General features: G+C 60.9%; 2 protein-coding genes across 14 annotated transcripts in view; both read right to left on the reverse strand.

Moving 5' to 3' along the window:
- Positions 1-2,428: 2,428 nt before the first annotated feature.
- BCAM (basal cell adhesion molecule (Lutheran blood group)) lies at positions 2,429-11,994 on the reverse strand. 3 transcript variants are annotated; one of them, XM_046683561.1, is made up of 15 exons: positions 11,913-11,994; positions 9,702-9,823; positions 8,940-9,168; positions 8,785-8,855; positions 8,423-8,519; positions 8,160-8,342; positions 7,515-7,651; positions 7,038-7,194; positions 5,077-5,192; positions 4,852-4,993; positions 4,573-4,709; positions 4,243-4,387; positions 4,006-4,150; positions 2,981-3,098; positions 2,429-2,887 (listed from the first exon to the last, which is right to left on the reverse strand). In XM_046683561.1, the coding sequence occupies exons 1-15, from the start codon at positions 11,992-11,994 to the stop codon at positions 2,882-2,884; spliced, it is 1,887 nt and encodes a 628-aa protein (XP_046539517.1). In that variant the 3' UTR covers positions 2,429-2,881. The 3 variants fall into 3 exon arrangements, with proteins under 3 accessions (XP_046539517.1, XP_046539519.1, XP_046539518.1); XM_046683563.1 differs by lacking the exon at positions 11,913-11,994 and adding an exon at positions 10,844-10,974; XM_046683562.1 differs by lacking the exon at positions 11,913-11,994 and adding an exon at positions 10,520-10,547.
- A 902-nt stretch (positions 11,995-12,896) lies between these two features.
- Positions 12,897-17,434, reverse strand: part of CBLC (Cbl proto-oncogene C) — an 18,887-nt gene continuing 14,349 nt past the window's right edge. For 3 of the 11 annotated variants that reach the window (XR_006891370.1, XR_006891369.1, XR_006891366.1), the window contains exon 10: positions 16,839-16,954. Coding sequence is in view for 2 of the 11 variants with exons in the window: in XM_046680236.1 (XP_046536192.1) it covers positions 16,835-16,954 (120 nt within the window). In the remaining 9 variants the exon portion in view is untranslated. Of the gene's footprint in view, positions 13,792-14,271; positions 16,539-16,643; positions 16,719-16,834; positions 16,955-17,434 lie in introns of those variants that run through there. The other 8 variants (XR_006891368.1, XR_006891365.1, XR_006891364.1 and 5 more) reach the window with 7 other exon arrangements.

Below are 17,434 nucleotides of genomic sequence, written 5' to 3' on the forward strand. Positions count from 1 at the left end.
GCATGGATGCCTGTGAAGTTTCAAGAGCAGGCAAAAGGGTGTGAAAAATTTCAGAATCCTTCAAGATGCCCAGGCTTGGAAGGACAGGCAAGCTTTGTTACAGTGGGGGACATGGGGAAGGACATTCCAGGTGAGGGGAACAGTAAAGTCATCGCAGCACAAGGTGGGGGCCCGTGTGAGCGAGGGAACAGTGGGGTCTGTGAAGGGTCATATCTCAGAAGGCCCCGGATGCCAGAAGAAGGGGGGCTCATGCTCCCGAGAGCAACAGGGAGCCACAGAAGGTTGATGAACAGGCTGAATCTACTCCAAACTTGCCTATCCTTCCTGGAGGCCCAAATCCTGTGGTTCATCACCCCATCCCATTCCGCCTTCCCCAGACCCTTGGCCAAGGTGGAAGGAGGGGTCAGACTGAGGGCGCAGGCTGCCAGCTGTATGCAAATTGCCTGGGATGCCATGCAGATGAGGGACCTCATGCAAACGTATGCCCTCCTGGGAGGCGGGCCAGGACCCTCCCCTCATTAACTCGGGACGAGGTGCTGGGCAGTGTACCCCCCTTCTCTTACTCCCAGACATCTGTTTATTCCCCCTCAGGCTCCGCAGATGCCCTCTCACCAATGTCTGCCCTTTGAGTGGGCTCTCTCTCCACCTGGTCCCTTCCCTGGACCAAGGGGCCCTATTTTGCTTTTCTCTCTGTCCCTCCCCTTCCCTTGAAAAATAATAATAATCGTCAGTGCGAACCGAGCACATCCTCTGAGCCAGGCTTTGTCCTAAATGCTTTCCACGGTTATCTCATCGCATACTCCCAACCCCCTATGATCCTCTGGGCGCCTCTGCTGTGTTTTCATAAAAGAATATTCAGTTCTGCCTTCTAGAAAACAAGAAAGCCCCACAGATATGGAGACAGGGAGATGAAACGAAGGATGGATATGAAGACGCAACGCATGAGGCCTGTTAGACCTGTTAAGAATGGGAGCTGAACACAGATGGGAGGGATGGAAAGATCGAGTAAGCTCCAAGTATCCACGTGTCCTTAAGATGCTTCCGTGGGGTGTGGGGGACTCCGCTCTGTTCCACGAGTCCTGTGCCCAAGTCACGCGGTAAAAGCTGCAGCGGCCAAGCAGGTTATCAGCCAGCTATCGTCTCGGCTGGGCGTCTGTGGCCCCTAGTGGCCCTGGGCGCCTTCCGGCTGCAGAAGCCCCCAGCTTACATCCACTCTGGGCGTGGAAACCACACCATGCTGAGTGATGGGACATGGGAGACACGCGTACCCCAGAACTCAGGTGGCGGGGACCTTTGATCTCTTGTGCCCGGATCTGTGTTAACCTGCCCCATCTCTTTTGCGTCTCTCTTTTGTTTTAAGCTACTTAAATAACCCGGCCGGTGAGCTCTCCTGTTCTGGGGCCTTTGGGCCTGCTGCTCGGTTGCCTACAAGGATGCTCCCACAGCATCTCGCCAATTTCCCACGGCGACAGATTCCACTTTGTCCATCGTGTGGCTGAGCAAACTGAGAACGGAGAGGCAGAGTCATGTGCCTGAGATGAGGGACGTCCGAGTGCAGAGCCCTCTGCGTGCGTGCATTGCACGGCGACGGTGGCGCCCACGCCTCACGCCAGCCCTCCACGGGGCCAAGTGGGACTTATCTCCATCTGATGGGCTCAGGAAGGTGATGACACTTGGCCAAGGCCACTCGTGCCCGCCTCCCACCGCTCGTGAGCTGCTTTCAACAATTTTTCTCCCTTTCCGTCATTCTCTCTCTGAATCTCAGCTCTTTCTGTGGGTTTGTCTCTTCTGTCTGTCTCTGCCTTTCTCTCCCCAAATCTGTCTCTGCCTGTCTCTCTCTAGGGCTCTGGCTCCTCTCTGAGCTTCCCCCAGTCCATCCCTCGTTCCTCCTCCTGCTTCTTTCCATCCTTCTCCCCATCTCTCTTCCTCTGCCTCCGTAAGTCTCTCTAGCTGGCCTCGCTGTCTCTTCTCTGCCCCGGGCCCCTTCATCTGGGGTCCTCCAAGCCACCCCTCCTTCCCCAGGGAGTCCTCAGCTGCAGGAACCATGTCGTCCCCAGAGGGAGCGGCTCCATTCCTAATTCCAGCCACCCTACAGCTCAGAGAGAACTTTTCCTCTGGCAGCTTCAATTCCCTCTGGGGCTCTGGCAAGAGACTGGGAACTTTTATTTAAGGGGACAGCACCCCACCCCCCACCGAGCCAGCCATGGTCCTCAGGGTCCAGGCTCAGAGCCCTCTGGACCCCTGGCATCTCTCTCTTCTACCCTTGGCCAGCTGAATTACCCTCTGCTCTCTCTTATTTCTTTCTCCATGACATCAGAGTCTCCCGGGTCTTGCAAGGGAGTGGGAGGAGTACAGTTGGGGGGGGGGGGCGAGCATCACCTGTGCCCCCGCCCCCTTTCATCCCCCAGAGGCGGCTCTGGCCACAGGATGGTGTCCACGTGACAGACGGCATTTATTCCAGACTCCAGTGTCCACAGATGATGGCGCGGGGGTGGGGGTGGGGATCCAGTGTCAGACTATGCAGCAGGACGTCAGGTGGGGGGACCAGCAATGGAGGCAGGAGGTAAAAATAGCCCTGGCCAGCCGACCCTCGGAGCCTCGTCCCAGGCTGGGCCCTGGGCTTCGGTCCAGGAGCTATTCTGGGGCCTGGGAGAGTCACCCTCTCTGGAGGAAGGTCCCCTCCCACCCAGCTGCCCTCCCTCCCTCTCAGCAGCCTCGGAGCTGGCCGCTGTCGGTCCCTGCCCAGCCTGCAGAGGAAGGAAGGGAGGGCCCAAGAAGGAAGGCCGGGAAGGCGGGGGCAGGCGTGAGCAGGGCTGGTTCTCTGATGCCCGTGAGCAACTCCAGGTTAGGTCCAGGGACTGCCTCTTGGAGGGCCTCGAGCTCAGCACTGTGGAGAAGATGAGGTGCTCAGCCCATGCCCACGGAGGCTGTTCCACCCCCAGCAGGCCCCCTCTCCTCAGGTGCCCAGGCCCTCACCCACCTCATCTCTAAAGCCGCCGCTGCCATGCCTGGCCCCTCCAGAGGCGCTTCCCAGGAGAAGGCCCGTCTGCTCCGGCCGCTCGGACCCCGAGTGGCTCAGCTCTGGCTCCCCAGGTGGCCTGGCGAGAGGAAGCAGCCTGTCAGAGGGAGTCACGGCCGACCGGGGAAGGACCTGGGAATGGCGTCGTGCTAGAGGGGATGGGCTTGGAGCACGGGTGGGAACGGGTTAGGAGTGGATTGGGGCTGGGGGCGTGGTGACAGCATTGAGGTTAGGGGTGGGGTGGGGCTAGGGTTGAAGACGCTGTTGGAGTCGGGGTGGTACCCCAGCTGGGGTTGGTTTTGAGGATGGGTATGGGGGTGGCTATGGATTGGAGCTGAGGGTGGCCACGTGGCTGGGTTGGAGACAAGGTGAGAGGGGGCTGGGTTCGGAGTTAGGAACCGGGGTCAGAGGGGCCTTGGGGCTGGGGCTGTGTTGAAGCTCGGTTGGTGCTGGTTCCGGGTTGGAGTTGGGGATGGGGTTGGGGGAGAGGCTGGAGTTTGGGGTGAGGTTAGGGTTGGAGAGGGGCCGGTTACGTTGGCGTCGAGAATGGGGATACAGTTGCATTGTAGAGGTTCGATGGGGACGGGTGTGAGGTGGTTACGGACTGGGTTTGGGGTTGGGGATGGGAGTAATGTTGGAACTGGAGATGGAGTTGGGGATGAGGGTGAGATTGGGGTTGGAGGGGAGATTGGGGGTGCAAATGATGTTAAGTTGGACTTGCGGGTGGGTCTGGGGATGGTCAAGGATCGAGTGGGGATCAAGTGAGGATGAGGATGGCAGAGGGGACGGTTACGCATCAGGGCTGAGGTGGAAGATGGAACTGCATTTCCTGTGGTGATGGGGTTGGGTTGGGGAAGTGGTTGGGTTTGGGGTCGGGGCCTGGATGCCACTGAGGTTGGTCACGGGCTGGGTTTGGGGTTGAGGCTGGTCAGCATCAGACACAGGGATGGTTACAGAGGTCAGTTCCAAGGTGGCAGGCCACTCACGGAGCCCCCTTCTCCCCGCGCCGGCAGCAGCCAGGGCGGCCCTTGCGTCTCATGCAGTAGAAGGCAGCGACAACGAGGAGCAGGAGGCCCACGCTGATGGCCACGGCCATGACAGCCACTCCAGCCTGGGCGGTCTGGGGGGCCACTGCAGGGGCAGGACGGAGGGGGAGGGGGAGGTCAGCCAGCGGCGCTGTCTGCCCCACGCCCGGCTCCCAACCCTCCGCCGCGGTTACTCACCAGCGCCAAAGTGGAAGACGTGGCGTGCGTTCCCGTGGGGGTTGGAGGCCTCACAGGAGACGCCGTCTCGGCTCAGGGCACTGGTCACCTTCAGTGTCAGAGAGCTGCTCACCCAGCCTTGCCCTCCAGGGGCCGGCTCTGCTGGCTGTGGAGGCTCGGGTCAGGCCAGGCCCATGGGACCAAGGGCTGGGGTTGAGGGCAGAGGTGAAGATGTCCAGGGCCCCGGGAAGTGGGTGGGACACAGTGCTTGGATGGGTGAGGGAACAGGTTTGGGGAGGGTGCCTGGGTTGCTCCCAGAGGCTTCGGGGTGGAGGGGGAGGGGTCCCTTACACTGCCACCCAACTGGCTCCAGCTGAGCTTGGGCTCTGGGAAGCCTCGGGCAAAGCAGACCAGCCTGACTTCATCTCCTTCCCTCCAGCTGCCCTCTGCCTGGGGCTGCGTCTCCTCCGGCTTTACCTCTGGTGGCCCTGCGGGTGGCGGGGCGGGAAGAGAGGGAGACAGAGAATGGAGAGGAACAGAGTGGAAGACAGAGGGACCAGCCGTGGACCGTCCCTGTGTCCTGGCCGCCTGCCCCCACTGTCCCCTTCCACCCCCGCCCCGCCCTCGAACCTTCAACCAGCAGCTTGAAGCTCCGGGTGCGACTGAGGAGGGGAACCCTGGGCATGGAGGCCTCACAGAAGTAGGTGCCAGCCGAATCGAAGGTGATTTTGCTGAGCGAGAGCGTAGGGCCGTTCCCCAGGGGTATGGAGTCCTGGAGGTGAGGCGGGCTGTGAGAGAAGGGCAGGGGGTGACAGAAGGGAGGGGGGCCCAGGGCTGGGGCTCCCTTCACCTCACCTTGGTCCAGCGGAGGGCTGGGGCGGGCAGGCCTTGCACGGAGCAGTTGACAGCCGTGCTGCTGTTCAGGTGTACGGAGAGCTCCTCCCCGGTGCTGAGCTCGAGGGGGTCCAGGTCTGTGGGGTGGGGGGAGAGGCCGTCACCTTCCCCGGACCCTCACCCACTTGGTTAGGAGCTCTCCCGGGCTGCAGACATGAATGGATGATCATAAGCAGAGAACGCCAAGGGTTCCTCCTCGCTCTCCATCTCCGCCACACGCCACTCTCGCATCCAGGCCAAATCCTGACCGCGAATCTAGGAGTCGAACTCCAAAACGCACGGCCACCTCGACCACCTTACGCCAGGGCTGGCATCGGGGCCTAAGGTTCATGCAGGACCCTGGAGGTACGAGGCGTTCCTTCTCCGACTTAACCACCCAAACCCTTGCCCCCTCCTCCTCCCGCTCTCCATCCTTCCATCAAGTCTTTATCTGCTCTGCCCCCCAAATGGATCTTCCCACTGCTCTCCATCTCTGAACCCCGGGTAGGACCGCCTGGACCACTGCAGTTGCCTCACCGGTCTCCCTGCGGGGCAGGACTCTTGTCCTCTCCAGTCCATCCTCCGCTGAGCAGCCAGAGGGATGCTTTTAAAGCACACACTGATCAGCCCTTACTTCTGCATAAAATCGGGCAGTGGTTCCCAGGACCCTTGGCATAAAGCCAAACTCCTCGACAAAGCCAAAAATCCTGCCTGGTCTGACCCCTGTCCACCTCTTCAACCTCATCTCCCATCCTCCTCGCTTGTCCCCTAAGCTCCAGCCACCCCATCCTCTTGCTGTTTTTCTCTAGTGTGCCACATTGGGCCCTGCCTCAGGGCCTTTGCACGTGCTGTTCCCCCTGCCCAAAATGCTCTTCATCCCGCTCTTCGAATCCAGATTCCACTCTGTGGTTTGCCACTCAAATCTCCCCTTCTCCGAGCGGCCTCTCTGATGCCCTAGTGTGGACACTCGGATTTCCCCTTCAGCACCAGAGGATTTATTTCCCCAGCTGTTGAGAAGGATGGCAGCTGTCAGCCCTCAGCTGTCGGTCCTCTCCGGAACGGCCTCAGCTGCAGAGAGTCCCTCGCTCAAGGTCACACCCCCTTCCTCAGGCAGCCCAACCTCCAGTGACTGGTTGAGCTGGAGGCACCCCGGCTTCTGAGTGCCCCGTGGGGCCAACTGAGGCCTTCTTTAGATGGCAGCCCAGCTTCTCTCCACCCAATCCTGCTTCCTCCACCTCCCTGCCCCCCAAAGCTGAGGATCCAAGGCCATCCCCATAAACATCCTGCCTGCAGATCAAAGACTCAGAATCTGCCTCCCGGGGATGCAGCCTGCAACGTCCCCATCTCGAATAATCCCCACTCCTGGCCCCCTCCTTATCCTCTGCCTTAGTCCCTGTGGACGCGGGCTTGCTCCTGAGTCTTCCTTAGCATCCTCCTCGCCTACTGGACAGGGAGCTCTCTGAAGGCGGGGACTGTGCTGTCTTGTTCACAGACGTGTCCCCCACGTCTGGCACAGGGTCAAGCCCCAGGAAGGGAGCCGTAAGCAGTGCTGAGGAGGACCAGAGCCTTGGCACAGGGTTCGGGTGCCAGCAAACTGAGGCGGCTTCTTGGCAAACAGGCCCCCAAGAGATTAGTTAGAAACGGATGGGAGAGAGGTTGGGGGGTTATCATAGGAATGAGGAGAGTGCCTTGGCGGGGAGAAAGGTCAGTCAGAGGTGAAGCAGGCCAGGTGGGCCTTGAAGGCTTTGGTTAGGCTTTCTCCCGAGGGCACTGGGGAGCCATGGCAGGTTCTGAGCAGGGGGAGGTCAGGTTTTTGCACTGGAAAGAGCTCTCAGGCTGCCTGGTGTGGCAGATTGGAGGGGGCTGGGGCAGGGGCCGGGAGGGAAGGCAGAGAGCATAGAGCTGGTCATGGGGGGCCCCTCCCGTTCTCCCGGGGCGCTCACAGGCCACGCGCAGCTCCAGGGTCTGGGAGAGCTCCGCGTCCTCGGCTGCATCGTAGTCCTCCACCCTGCAGCCGTAGGTCCCGCTGTGAGCCCGCTGCACCCCGTCCAGGGTCAAGTTCCCCTCCAGATCTGTTTTCAGCACATCCTCCTGCTTGTCCTGTGTGACCAGGGATGAGGAACCCAGTTCAGGAGCCGCCCTGGGCCCGTGGGGTCATGCTAGGTCAGGGGCCCCCTGGGGCAGAGTCAGGCGTCTTGGGAGGTTAGGGGTCACCAGGCTAGTGTCATGCGAGGTCAGAGCCCACTCCAGTAAGGGGCAGAGGGTCACGTATGTCAGGTGCCAAGTCAGGACCCCCTCAAGTCAGGGGTCAGAGGCCCCATTAGCTCCTGAGTCACCAGTCAGCTAAGCCAGCCACCACCCAAATGAAAGGTCAGAAGCTGGTGCAGGTCACTATGGCACAGGGGTCAGGGGTGAGTCACCTGCAGGCGGAAGAACGTGTACTCCGGGCTGGGGCTGCCGTCCCCCCGGCAGAACAGCTGGACAGACTCCCCCTCGCGGACCCAGCCCTCCGCGGTGGACGGGCTGCCCACCCAGAAGTGCACGTGCTCCGTGGGATCTAAGAACAAGGGGGGCCAGGTCAGGGCAGACGCTCGATCAGGGTCAAGGGCAGGTCAGGTCAAAGGTGAAGGCAGGGCTGGATGAAGCGAGAGAGGCCAGCACCGCAGCAGAGGGCAGGGCTGTGGCTGCTCAAGGGGACAGGTCCTATCTTTCAAGGTTCAGGTTCACACTTATTCTGAGGTCAGGGGCCAGAGGTCAGAGGTTGAGATAAGCTGAGATGACAGGTCAAGGGTCAGAGGTCAGTGTGGGGGACAGGTCAGTGAATTGGGGACCCAATTCAGTGTGAGAGGGTGGAGCACACAATCCTGAAACTCCATGCGGTTGAGGGTGCCAAGGGGGGTCAGAGAGCAGGATGGGGCTTGGGTTGCTATTTGAGGTCAGAGGTCAGAGGTGAGTGGCCAGCACACCTTTCAGTGCGAGGTAAAGGAGCGGAGGGCCAGGGGGAGGGGGAGGCCACAGGCTGGCTCGGAGTCCGGGGTGGGGTCCCCAGGCCAGCGTGGACTCACAGTGCAGGCTGAGGTGGAAGCTGGGGCTGTCCAGGTGGCCCTCCTGGCCGGCGGGCAGGCGGTAGCGCACGGAGCAGTGGAAGCTGGCGTCGCGGTCAGCCTTGCCAGGCCGCAGGTAGAGGGTGCTGGTGAGGGACAGCAGGCCCGAGGCCTCCCGGACCGTGCGGGTGGCCGTGTAGCCCTCTGGGAGAGGGACGAGGCGGTCAGTCGGCCGCCACCACCCCACCCCACCCCACATCGTGCTGGGCTCTTGTGCCACTCACCTGGGTTCACCTCCATGGGCACCTCCAGGCGCCGCCCGTCCCGATACCACGTGATCTGGGGGGCCGGGTTCCCGTTGGGGCTGTTGCAGACGGCGATCTGAGGCGGACATGGGCGTGGCCCTGGGCTCTGAGCCAGGACTCTGAAATCTGGGGCCCTGCCTCCCTCAGCCGCTCTCCCCACTCAGATCCAGGGGTCTGGGCTCCCAGCCCTCCACTCCCCAAGGACCCAGAAATCCACACCCCAGGCCCTGCTCAGACTGAGAAGCCCAGGACCCCAGTCGCTCCTTCTCCAGGATGCAGGAGTCTGGCCCCCAGCCCCCTCCTCCCCCAGGACCCTGGAATCAAGGTCTGTCCCGAGGTACCTCCTGGGCAAAGTCATCCGTCACAGACAGTATCCCCTTGTTGGGGATGACCTCGGTGGCCTCTGGTTTTGCTAGGGGGGAGATGTTACTGTCAGGAGCCCCTTCCCTGGGCTCTCACCTGCCCGCCCCTTCCGGGGGTGCCCTCGGATGCTCACCAAACACTCGGAGCTGCGTGGTGGCCTCGGTGGTGCCCGCTGCCCCTGCCCGCACCACACACACATAGTCCCGCTCGTCGCCCACCTGGGCGTTGGTCAGCACCAGGCGTCCCCGGGAGTCCAGCTGGTACGGGGGGCTGCGGCCCCGGGAGTCGTGCACCCTGGCCTGGAGCTCAGAGCCCTGTACCTCGGCCGAGGCCAGGCGGTGGCGGACCCCAGAGCGGTCGGCCTGGGGGGCGGGGAGGGCCTCAGTTCGTGGCTGCCCGGCCCACCCTCCTCAGTGTCTCTGTCTCTCTCCATGTCCCTTTCTTTCTGCTGCTCTGTGAGTCTGTCTCTTTTCCTCTTGTCACCTCTCTCTGCTCCCTCTGTCCCTCTCTCCACCCTCTCCTGCCCCTGTGCCCTACCTGTTGTCATTTCCCTTTCTCCCTCTCACTCTGTCCCCGTCTCTCTTCCTTTCTCTCTGTCTCCCTCTCCCGCCCTGTCTCTCTCTGCTTATTTTCTCTTCTTCTCTGTCTCTCTTTAGATCCTCGATCTCTTGCTTTCTTTATGTCTGTCTCTGGATGTTCTCTCTTAAAAGCCAGTGCTCTGAAGAGAGATTTCTTCATTCTAGTCTCAGCTGTGCCCGGACACCAAGGGACCCTGGAGAGTCAACCTGGGAGAGCTCTCAGGGTCCTTCAGCTCTGATGAGGGAAGAAGTGTTTGCAGCCCCATTGCATCCTGACTCCCAGGCCCCCCTCCACCCGCCCAGCCCACAGCACTCACCAGGAACCATTCCAGCACGAAATGGCCTTGGGTCCCCAAGGGGGTGCAGTCCAGAGTGGCAGACTCCCCTCGCATCACCTCCACCAGGGAGGGCACAGACCCCTGCACCTCAGCCTGGGCACCTGCGGAAGAGCAAGTGAGCTCTCTCTCCCTGCCACCCATAGGGAGAGCCCCCAGATGGAGCCTCGCCTCCCCCAGGACCCAGGAGTCCTGGCTCCAGGCCCCCTCCTTCCCCAGGATCCAGGAGTCTAGGCCCCAGCCCCTCCTCCCTCAGACCCAGGAGTCCAGCCCCCAGCCCCTCCTCCCTCAGACCCAGGAGTCCAGCCCCCAGCCCCTCCTCCCTCAGACCCAGGGGTCCATCCCCCAGTCCCTCCTCCCTCAGACCCAGGGGTCCATCCCCCAGCCCCTCCTCCCTCAGACCCAGGGGTCCAGGCCCCAGCCCCTCCTCCCTCAGACCCAGGAGCTCAGGTCCCCAGCCCCTCCTCCCTCAGACCCTGCTCCTGTCTCCCTCCATCTCTCATCTCTGCATCTCGTCTGGGAGCTTCAGATCCTGTGAGCACTTCTCTCCATCTCTCCCTCCACTTGCAGATCTAAGGGATCCTCCCTTGGGCCACACAGGGCCTGTGGCCTCCATTCAATCCTCCTGGCGTAAAGTTGCACCTGTCCTTGCTTTCCACACCAGACCAACCCCCCCCTCTCAAGGGCAGGGCCAGGGCTGCCTCATTCCGTCGCCTCCAGCACCCTGCACAGGGCCTGGCAGGGTGACGTAGGATGAAAGTCTCTCTCGTCGTGGCACCGTCTCTGCCCACATCTCTCACCCTGGGTCTCCATCTCTCAGTCCCACACCCTCTGCCTCTCTCCGTGTCTCTTGCAGCCTGTCTCTCTCAGTCTCCATCTCTCTCGGCCCCTGGGTCTCTCTCCCATGAGTCGGGGGCTGGGCTGGGGTGTGGGCTGCGGCTGGGCCTGCAGCTGAGGCAGGATGGGTGTGCGGGGGCGGTGAGGGGGGACAGGGCTGGGCAGGTTGTAGGAATGTGGGAGGGACAGGCTGGCTCAGACCTGCCCGGCCTGGCGCCAGAGCCCCCTACCCGCCCCTTGGCCCCTCTGCTTCTTTGATAGAGAGGGAAGTGGGTGAGGTGTGTCACCTTAGAACGGGATGGGGTCGAGGCCCTGGATCCTGGGTCCTGAGGGAGAAGGGAGCTGGGGGCCTAGGCTCCCGGGTCCTGGGAGAATTGGCGGCTGGTGCCTGGACTCCTGTCCCAGGATCCTGGCAGATAGAGCCGTTCTCATGGAGAAACCGTGCTCGCTTACCCTCTGGGCATCAGCTCTCAAGTCTTAGAACCTCCCTTCTCTTCCCCGCCCAGCCTGGCCCAGCCCTGCCCCTGGGGACCCACTATTTGCCATGCTTACACCAGGGGCCTGGATTCCCAGGCACCCATCTCTGGCCCAGGCTTGTCCCAGGGGAGGGGGCGTGGGGCCGGGCTGGTGCCTGGGGCTGGCTCTGAGGAGCAGCTGGCAAAGTCAGCCGACAGATCTTTCCTCTCCTCTTCAGTCTTCCTCATCTCTGTTCCCCCTGCTGCCGGCCCCTCCCCTCCCACCACCTCGCAGGTGTGTGGATTTATCTGGGGCCCCGGGAAGGGGGCACTGTCACTCGGAAACACTTTGTTCCCCTGTCGCTGCCCAGGGCCAGTGCCCCAGCCCTTTCCTGAGGGAGGCGGGCTCTTCAGAGTCTGGGCTCTGAATCTAGATGGAGAACCCTTGAACGCAGGGGAGTCTCGTTCTGGCCAGAGGGTCCCTGACCCTCTCAAATCTTGAGAACCTTCCAGGGGGAGTCCTGGGGTTTTGGTTTCCTGTGTCCTGGGGAAGCCACTCCGGTCCCTGGAGGCCTGGACCCCTGGGTCCCAGGGGGAAGGGGAGGGGGCCCAGGTTCCAGGGGCTGGGGGAGGAGGAGGCTGGGGCCCCCACTCCAGGATTCCGAGCGGGGAGGAGGCTGGGACTCCTCAGGTGGTCTCTGATCCACTGCTGTGGCATCCCCAGCAACTCTGCCTGGCTGTCCGCAGGTTTCTCACGGGGAGGGGGGTCTCCATGCTCCCTAGCCCTCCTCCCTGGGCTCCCCAGGACTGGCTCCCTGGGGTCGGTGAGAGCCCCTTCCCCATCCATCCCCAGGGGCCCCGGGGCCGCCCCCAGGCGCGCCCTGCTCTCCGCCAGCCGTACCTGAGTGCGCCCCCAGCAGGAGCGCGAGCGCCAGCAGCCGCGCGGCCCCGCGCGCCCCGGCCCGGGTGGCCGGGGGCTCCATGTTCACGGCGGCGGTGGCGGCGGTGACTGAGCCGGGGCTGCCGCTCGGCGGCCCCGGGGCGGGGAGCGAGCAGGCCCCGCCCCCGGCAGCCCCGCCCCGCCCCGCCCGCGGGCCCCCCTCCCCGGTCCGCCCCCCGAAACCCGGGCGCGAGGCCAGGACCTCCCAGCGCTCGGCCTGGAGCCGCTGCCCCCGAGCCCTGGACTCTCAGGCTCAGGCTGACCAGCGCCCGCGGCGGGTGGCCTGACCGACCAGTCTAGCCAGTGTCCTGAGCGGGGACGTCCCTGGGACACCTTCTCCCTCGCATTCTGACCAAGGACCTTGGAGACTCCTTCCCATTATGGCCAGTGGCTTGGCCTTGCCTCGTCGATTTCCCCCAGCTGATGCCGGTCTAACCAGCAACCTGCACTGGCCTCTCCCAGTCCAACTAGTGGCCCCCTAGGCTGATCCGCGGCGCGAGTGAGCCTCCCCCAGAATAACCAGGGAGCCCCAGTCTAACCAGTGGCCGGGGTTGGACTTCTCCAGGCCACCCAGGATCTGCCAGCCTGACCGGTGGCTTAGAACGGCTTCTCCCACTTTGTCCTGTGAGGCCCCTCCCTGTGCCTTCCTGTCTGACCAGTGGCCTGGAACCCATCAGTTCAGTCTCTGCTATCTAATAGTCTTCAAACCCCGTTCTGCCCAGGCCTTTGTGACCACGGCGGGGGCTGCGGGGTGCTCTTTCCTTGGTTCTCCTCTATAGCGCCCTCCCTCTCTTCCCCCCCCCCATCCAGGGAATCCCAGGAATGCCGCCCCCCTTCTTCCCTCCCTCCCCCCTTCACTCCCTCCCAACTTTGGGGGGAGGGGAGGAGAACCAGGCTGGCAGAAGCAGGTGAGTGGGGGAGGGGAGAAGGCCAGGGTACCTGAGAGGAAGGGGAGGAGCTTGGCCATGGGTCAGAAGGGAAGGTTACAGGTCAGACGAGGAGTCAAAGATCAGACTGCCCCCAGGCTCCTCACTAGCCAGGTCTGACTGGGAGAAAATCTCCAGACTGCTGGCTGGGGGGCTGGCTGGGGGCGGGAGAGGCCACCGGTTACTGCAGAGAAGCAAGCCTTGGACACTGGTCAGGATGGGGGGGGTGGCTGATCCTACTGGGAGAGGTTCCTCAGGCCTCTGGTCAGACTGGGGGTCACTGGTAAGACGGGGCTTTACCCAGGAGACACAGAGGGAAGACTTAGATTACAGGTCAGCCTGGGAGTTATTGGTCAGACTGGCCCAGTCTACTTCCTCCATCAGCGATACAGGAAAGCAACTATTATCCTGGGAGAGGTGGTCTTTGAGTATTAGCCCACCATCCCCTCTTCCAGGAAGCCTGCCTTGTTCCCCTAAGCTGAGTCAGCTACCCTCTCTGGGCTCCCCTACCCGAGCCCTGCTCACTCTGGGTCATCTCTACCTGGGGACAGGCCTCCCTCCCCCTGTCACAGGACACACGGTCCAAACTCTGGGACAAAGACAGTCGCTTTCCCAGACAGCCCCACACGCTCCTTGGAACAAGTTCCCACCCTGCGACCCCACACACCCACCCCCAGCTTTTCCGGCCCTGGCTGTGTGTCTACTGCTTGGGCTGGACCCTGGTCGGCACCCTCTCCTCAGCCACCCTCTTCCACCTTCCTCAAGAACCCAACCAGCCGAGGTTCTAGTTGGGAGAGGACCATGTGGAGTGTGCGCTTGAAGGAGGGAAGTCATAAACACCAGCCACAGTCCATCGCAGACCTGCAGAAGCTCGTCCCGTAACATCCTCAGCCCTTGTCCCCTGTAATTTCTTCCTACGAAACAGGCAGAGGGATGCTGTTCAAATGCGAGTCAGCTCACATCCCTGCTCAGAATCCTCCCCTGGCTCTTCTCACTCTGCGTGGAAGCCAAGACCTCTCCACGGCTCGCAAGGGCCTCGATCTGGTCCTCATCACCTCCCTGACCCCATCTTCCTCTCTCTTCCCCCCCATCTAGCTCTGTTCTTGCCACACTGGTCTCTTTGCTTCCATGCTGTTCCTCCACCGCCAGGCCTGTTCCAGCCTCAGGGCCTTTGCACTTCCTCTCCCCTCTGCTGGGAAGCTCCCTCCTGCCCTTGCTTTATATCTCTGCTCCAACATCACGCCATCAGAGCTTTTCTTGATGATCTCATCTAAAACAGCCATTCCTGCCATCCCAGCTGCTCCTCATTTCCCTGATCTGACTATGGTTTTCCTCTATAGCACTTACCACTGCCACATATTTATTTTTTATTGTTTGTCTGGCACAGAAGCTAAGTTCTAAGTGGTTTTATTCCCTGTATCTCCACTGCCTAGAACCGTGCTTGGCCTGAGGAGGAGCTGAGTAAGAATGAAATGAATTAACTTTCCATTTCCAGCCTTGCTGTCTCATGTGCATCGACGTGTACATTTCTGAGCAAGCCTCATCTTTCCTCTACCTTTATCCCATTGTTTGACCTACAGCGGGTAACTTTAAAACTAGTTCATGGCATGCGGGATAGGGGGCTCACGACCCGTTTGGGGGGAAATGGCTATTTCCCAGTGTTTCCAGAGATGCCTCTGGACAATGGAACTGTGGGAGGTTCGTGTCATCCGAGGCGGGGGGGCAGTGCAAACACATTTTTGGTCGTACCAGATGGTTGTGCAGGGTGATTTTAGATAAGAACTTCTGGGGTAAGAGAATGTAGCAGAGAAAGAGACATACTGATGTGGAGGGTTCAAAGGGGAAGACCGTAGTGGCCTTTTGTTGGGGAGGGTCAGCTAGCATCCACGCCTCTTTCCCACATGTAGAAAAACCCCTGCTGTCTGAAGCCATATGCCCTCAGTTGGAGCTGAGGTGGCCTAAGCTTGGCAAATTCCATTACCCTTTGGAATTGGGAGCTGATAATGTCAGAAAAGCAAGAATGGGCTAATCCATTCCCAGTATGGTGGCAGGGATGGATTCTATTTTCCCAAGATGGCTGCAGCAAGGTCTCCCATCCCACGTGCTCTTCCACAATCTGATCTGGACACTCTTTCCCCGGAGAGGTGGGGTCTATGTCCCCCGCTCTTAAATCTGTGGTTTGGTGACTCGTATGTCACCGATGTGGCAGAAGGGGCACTGCAAGACTCCCAAAATTAGGTAGAGAAAGCCCTGTAGCTTCTGCCTGGGTCGCAGGAATAGTCTCCAGGAAGACTTCAGCCGCCATATACGCAGTCTGACTACCCTGAGGCAGCCATGCTATGGGGAAGCCCAAAATAGTAAGCGTGGAGAGGTCAGAGACTGCAGAGGGGCGCCTGTCCAGCTGCCAGCTACTCTGCTCCAAGCACCACTCGATGGCACCGTTCGATGGCACCCTGAGCCAGAACCACCCAACCGAGCCCATCCCCAAATCCTGGCCCACAGCAACCACGGGATAATTACATGATCGCTGTTGTTTGTCCGTTAGTCTCGGCGTGATTTGTTCCGAGCAACACCTCGCAGACACCGCCCGTTTCTGGGGCAGCCGGGGCAGTGAGGTGACAAGTGCCCAGTGGTCATCGGGGCACCGGCGTATCCTCATCAGACAGGTTCTGTGGCGTGATCGTGGCCGGGCTGTGGTTGGAGGCCAGCTGCCAGTGCTCTTGATCACTTTCCAATCCTGCTTTTGTAATCACTCCTGGGATTCTGTGAGCCATCCCCAACCCTCTCAATCAATTTCCTTTCTGCCCCAGGGGCAGCTTCTGTTGCTTGGAACTAAATCAGTGATGCATGCTTTGAGGATGCTCAGCTCTTCAGTCTCAGCTTGGACGTCCCCTCCTCCTGGAAGCCCTCCCAGGCTGGGTCAGCTGCCCGCTCTGGGCCTCAGCAGCCCCCTGGGCTTTCCCATGCCAGCTCTGCCCACTCTGAGTCATCACTGTCTGGGGGCGGGTCTGTCTGATCACCGCCACATGCCCAGCACTGCCCAGCTCACAGGAGGGGCTCAACAGATGCCAAGTGGCTCAAACTTAAGTGGAAGGAGGCTTGGGTCCCTCTGGGATTAGTGAGGAGCCGGGGAGACACTTCTTCAGCTTGATTTGGACTGGAAGTCACCATCACTCTGGGAGAAGATCAGAGAGGAATGGAGGAAAGAGCGAGGGACGAGGGAAGAGTGTGGCAAGACGGGGCACCTCACTCTCAGAGAAATGTGGGGACTCAGAACTCGGATACCTGTGTCGGGGTCCAGGAATATCTTCGCCATGATGGGGAAAGGGAGTCAGATGCCTGATTCTCTGAGAACTTGGGACTCTGGACTCCTAAGTTGTGAGGGTGGAGCTCTTGGATCCGAGAAAGCAAGGGACCTGGGGGCCTGGACTCCTGGATCTGGAGGATCCAGACTCTTGGCTCTCTGATCCCCAGACCTCTGGGTTCATCAGGTGGCCATCAGGCCTCAGGGATGCCCGTTCCCGATGCCAAGCTGCCCCCTGGTGGCCGCTGTCCACTTTCTCCACACACCAAAGGACAGACCAAGCTTGGCAGTTTATTTCTGCTCCGCAAACCCCTTCCAAGGCCCCTGGGGCTCCCTTTAGCAGCACATCTTGGTGCCCTGCGAGGTGGAAAGAAAGATGGTTTAGATACCATCACATCCAAGTCGGGTGGGGCGGGCAGGGCCAGGCCAAGGGAGGGAACCTGGGCGGGGCGGGGGACTCACCTGGCCTCCGGGCCTGGGCAGCGATCACGGGACACACAGGGGCAGCTGGAGGGGTGACTTTCCCTTTAGGAGTTTCTGCAAGGGGGAGAGTTCGAGGTGGGCTGTGGATTTCCTAGGAACAGTGTTTCCCTTCTGCCCCCACCGCATCTTCCCTCTGACCCAGAGTCCTGGACCCCAGCTGTCCCCTCCACTTACTCTGTGGCTCCCTCCCTGGCCTCGGGGCTGGAGGTACTTTCCCACAGGGCTGAGGCCACAGGCCTAATTCTTGGCAAGGCAAGAGGAGCCCGAAGTCTGGGGAGGGCCAGAGGCGCCTGGAGGAGAGGAGATTAAGATATTTCACAGCTGAGTTGCAGCTGTGCTCCACTTCACAGGCCCAGACAGGGGTAACACATGGTGGGGGCAGGGCGGCGGGGGATAGTATGATAGGGTCTTGTCCCTAGTCCATGCTGTTTTTTCCTTAACACCTCTGGCTTGAGTAGGAAGAAGTTTTAATTTGTTTGTCTAGACATTGATCCATCCATCTGTCCATTCATCCATTTACTCATCCATTCACCCATCCACCCACTCATCCATGCATCCATCCATGTATCCATCCACCCACCCATCCATGTGTCCATCCATCCATCCATCCACGCACCCATCCATCCATCTATGTGTCCATCCATCCATCCATCCATCCACACATCCATCTGTCTGTTCATCCATCCATCCACTTACCCATCCATCCATCTGTTCATCCATCCACCCATCTGCCAATTCATCCATTCACTGATCCATCCATCCATCCACCC

Source organism: Equus quagga, chromosome 13, assembly GCF_021613505.1.
Source record: "Equus quagga isolate Etosha38 chromosome 13, UCLA_HA_Equagga_1.0, whole genome shotgun sequence".
Classification (NCBI taxonomy): Eukaryota; Metazoa; Chordata; class Mammalia; order Perissodactyla; family Equidae; genus Equus; species Equus quagga.